The sequence below is a fragment of the Mus pahari genome, chromosome 12 (assembly GCF_900095145.1).
Source record: "Mus pahari chromosome 12, PAHARI_EIJ_v1.1, whole genome shotgun sequence".
Taxonomy (NCBI): Eukaryota; Metazoa; Chordata; class Mammalia; order Rodentia; family Muridae; genus Mus; species Mus pahari.
In genome coordinates this window covers 81860955-81864201 of record NC_034601.1, presented here as the reverse complement: position 1 = coordinate 81864201, position 3247 = coordinate 81860955, and the positions used below count along the sequence as shown (strand labels likewise).

The following is a 3247-nucleotide window of genomic DNA, read 5'->3' as shown; positions in this document are numbered from 1 at the left end:
CTCTGTAGACCAGGCTGGCCTCGAACTCAGAAATCCACCTGCCTCTGCCTCCCAAGTGCTGGGATTAAAGGCATGTGCCACCACGCCCAGCTACTACTATTTTGTTTTTAATGAGAAAACAATTATCTCCTGGTGGAGTGCAGGCTGGCTCCTTCAGTACCTGCCTGGTAGGTTTATAGACTCCTCTCGCTTGGCTCTTTCCCCTTCTAAGATCTGCAGCTTTTGTAACTTTCTTATTGCAGAATTCTGTCCAGAAGATCTCACATTTTGCTTATGTTGTGATTGTAAATTCATGAGCTAAATTAAAGCCGTCACCCTCACATTGGCCCAATCCCAGCATTCATTTTGGTTTTCCTTGGATGCTTCTAAGCATGGACTTGGCTAGCCTGGCAAGGGCTCAGGGTCACTGTGAAGTTGATGGCCATTGGTCTCTTGAGAGTCTACTTTTGCCTCTATCTTGGTGACTCGCCCTGTCCTTATGCTTTAAACACTGTTGTATGTTCCTCACCAGAAATTCCCACAGGCTGACAGGAGCACTCATGAATGTGGACTTTTATTCAAGAGTGAAGGACAAATTTAGCCATTTTTAACCTTTTAAAGTTTAAATTTACAAGCTGAATCGCATCCTTCTTAAGAGTGTTCTGTCATCCTGATCAGTGTGTATCTACTGCCTTGTTTGCCTTTTCAATTGATCTTAAGTATTGATTTAAAGTATGTCCCTAAATGTTATCATCACATGATATTGCCCAGTTTTTATTCTGTAGCTGTCACTAAGGACCTTGGAATTGATAGTTTATTAAACCCTTCTAGATATCAGCTGAAGAGGCGGGGAAAGCCATGGTGAGGGACCTCGTTCATAACTTCCTGATAGATCTCTGCTGTTCTCGAAAGCATGGGATTAGTTTCTATGATGCCTCTTTGGGAACGTCTGGCAGGTAAAGTCCATTGCTCTGTGAACCCCTGTGTGTGTGTTTCTTAAAGGGTGGCACGTCCTGACTGTCCAGTGGGATCCAGCTAAGTGATGGGACTGTGGTGCTTCACGTCAGAATCATGGACAGGGGAGAGTGAGAGAGGGTGTTTATCAGTGCCCTTGGAGGCAGCAGACTCACAGTTATACAGATAAAGGTCCATTTACCAAGGGGAAGGTAGTGCATGTGTGGATTTAAAGACAACAGTGTCCCTGGATCAGAGAAAGAGCTCCTAGAGTGGATCTTCCCCATTACAGATGGTTGTGAGCCACCATGTGGGTGCTGGGAATTGAACTCAGAACCTCTAGAAGAGTCTTCCCTAGGTCAGTGCTCCCTGTGAGGTTTAATGTCAGCAGGGTTTCCTGCTGGCTTTTGTTTGCTGCCCACGCTGGTCTAGAGCTTGCACACTTAAAACAACCTTCCCACTACCGCCTCTTGAACAGCTTGAGTTTCAGAAATGTGCTGCCATGCCTGGCCTTACTCTCATCTCCATCCTATGCTTGAAGATGCTCGGCCTATTTGGGTACATCATGACCCTTTTCCCATAGGATTCCTTCCCTAGGGCTCCAATTGCCAAGTGAGGTGAACTAGACACCTTTCCAGCCATTCAGAACTAAAGGAGGGAGATTAAAGCTCTTTGCTTCCTCTCAGGCCAAGGCATACCCTGTCGGTTGGGTACCCTGGAGAGAGTGTGCTCACCGTCATGTGACTGTGTGTCCCTGAAAGTGACTCCAGTGCTCAGTGTATTTGAACTTGTCTTGCTGACCTTTCTGGTCTTATCTCTGTTCCTAACAGAGGCGGCAACCTGACACTCTTGCACTTCTTGTTGAGTTTGAAAACTGCAGCTGGTGATGAGCTGGTGGCCTCACTTGTGGTGAGCATCCTGAAGGTGTGCCCGGATCTGCTGACCAAATACTTCAAGGAGGTCACGTTTTCCTTTCTCCCAAGAGTGAAGTCCACTTGGCTAAACAATGTGAAGCTGCTAAACAAGGTACAGAGCTCAGCCAAGCTGTTGGCGGGCAGGGTCGTCTGCGGACTGGGCATGCTGGTCTGCTGGGATGTGCACTGAAGCCTGGCTCAGCGACAGGGTATTGGAGACTATGGCATTTGGTGGCCTTAGCTATGGTTAGCATTGGTTTCTCACTGAGCAGGATTTGGAATTTTCCCTTTTGGTTCAGTTGAGCTCATTTCTGATCCTTGGGAGTCACAATTTAGAGTGGTATCAGCGAAGTCTAAACAGAACAGTAAAACTTGCAGGAAGTAATGCAGTGTTTGAGTGGTGTGTGCTAGATTGGATAGCTATCCCATTCTTGAATGCTTGTGACCAGGAGGGTTTGCGTGGGTGGGGTGGGTGGAATTTGTTATTCTGTATAACCTCTACAAGGTTGTTTGCATGCATGGTTGTCCTCCTGTGTCTTCCCCCACACCACTGGGGCTGCAGAACAAGCACTGCCGTCTTGGCCAGGGTTTCTATTCCTGGACAAACATCAGGACCAAGAAGCAACTTGGGAAGGAAAGGGTTTATTCAGCTTACACCTCCAAACCGCTGTTCATCACCAAAGGAAGTCAGGACAGGAACTCAAGCAGGTCAAGAAGCAGGAGTTGATGCAGAGGCCATGGAGGGATGTTACTTAATGGCTTGCTTCCCCTGGCTTGCTTAGCCTGCTTTCTTATGGAACCCAAGACTACCAGCCCAGGGATGGCACCACCCACAAGGGACCTCCCCCTTGATCACTAATTGAGAAAATGCCTTACAGCTGGATCTCATGGAGGCACTTCCTCAAGGGAGGCTCCTTTCTCTGTGCTAATTCCAGCTGTGTCAAGTTGACACAAAAACAGCCAGCACACACAGTCATGCCTGGTATTTTGCATCCAGTGCTCTTGCTCACTGAGGCAGCTCTGGAAATCTGAGGTTTGAAATGCTCTAAGATATGAAACCTGAATATCATATTGGTGTTCAGAGAGCTGTGGATCTTGGATTTGCAGATCATACTTAACCACAAATGAAACAAGTAGAACTATAGTAATGACACCTAGTGTGGCTTAGCTTCCTCTATGATTTATGGTCTTCAGTTGGGGACATTCCATGATGGTTGGTCTTTTGACTCATACAGTTTTCTTAGAGCCCCTGTGAATACAGGCCTCCTGGGTCCTGTGAGAAGCACTCACCTTGGCTATGCATAGAAAAACTGCCCCAGCCGGGCGTGGTGGCGCACGCCTTTAATCCCAGCACTCGGGAGGCAGAGGCAGGTGGATTTCTGAGTTCGAGGCCAGCCTGG

The 3247-nt window shown here is 47.6% G+C and overlaps 1 protein-coding gene across 1 annotated transcript in view; it reads left to right on the top strand.

The window, feature by feature from the left end:
- Urb1 (URB1 ribosome biogenesis homolog) overlaps positions 1-3247 on the top strand; it is a 58120-nt gene that overhangs the window by 14238 nt on the left and 40635 nt on the right. The window contains exons 8-9 of the mRNA XM_021209125.1: positions 811-935; positions 1764-1959. Of these exons, the coding sequence (XP_021064784.1) occupies positions 811-935; positions 1764-1959 (321 nt within the window). The remainder of the gene's footprint in view (positions 1-810; positions 936-1763; positions 1960-3247) is intronic.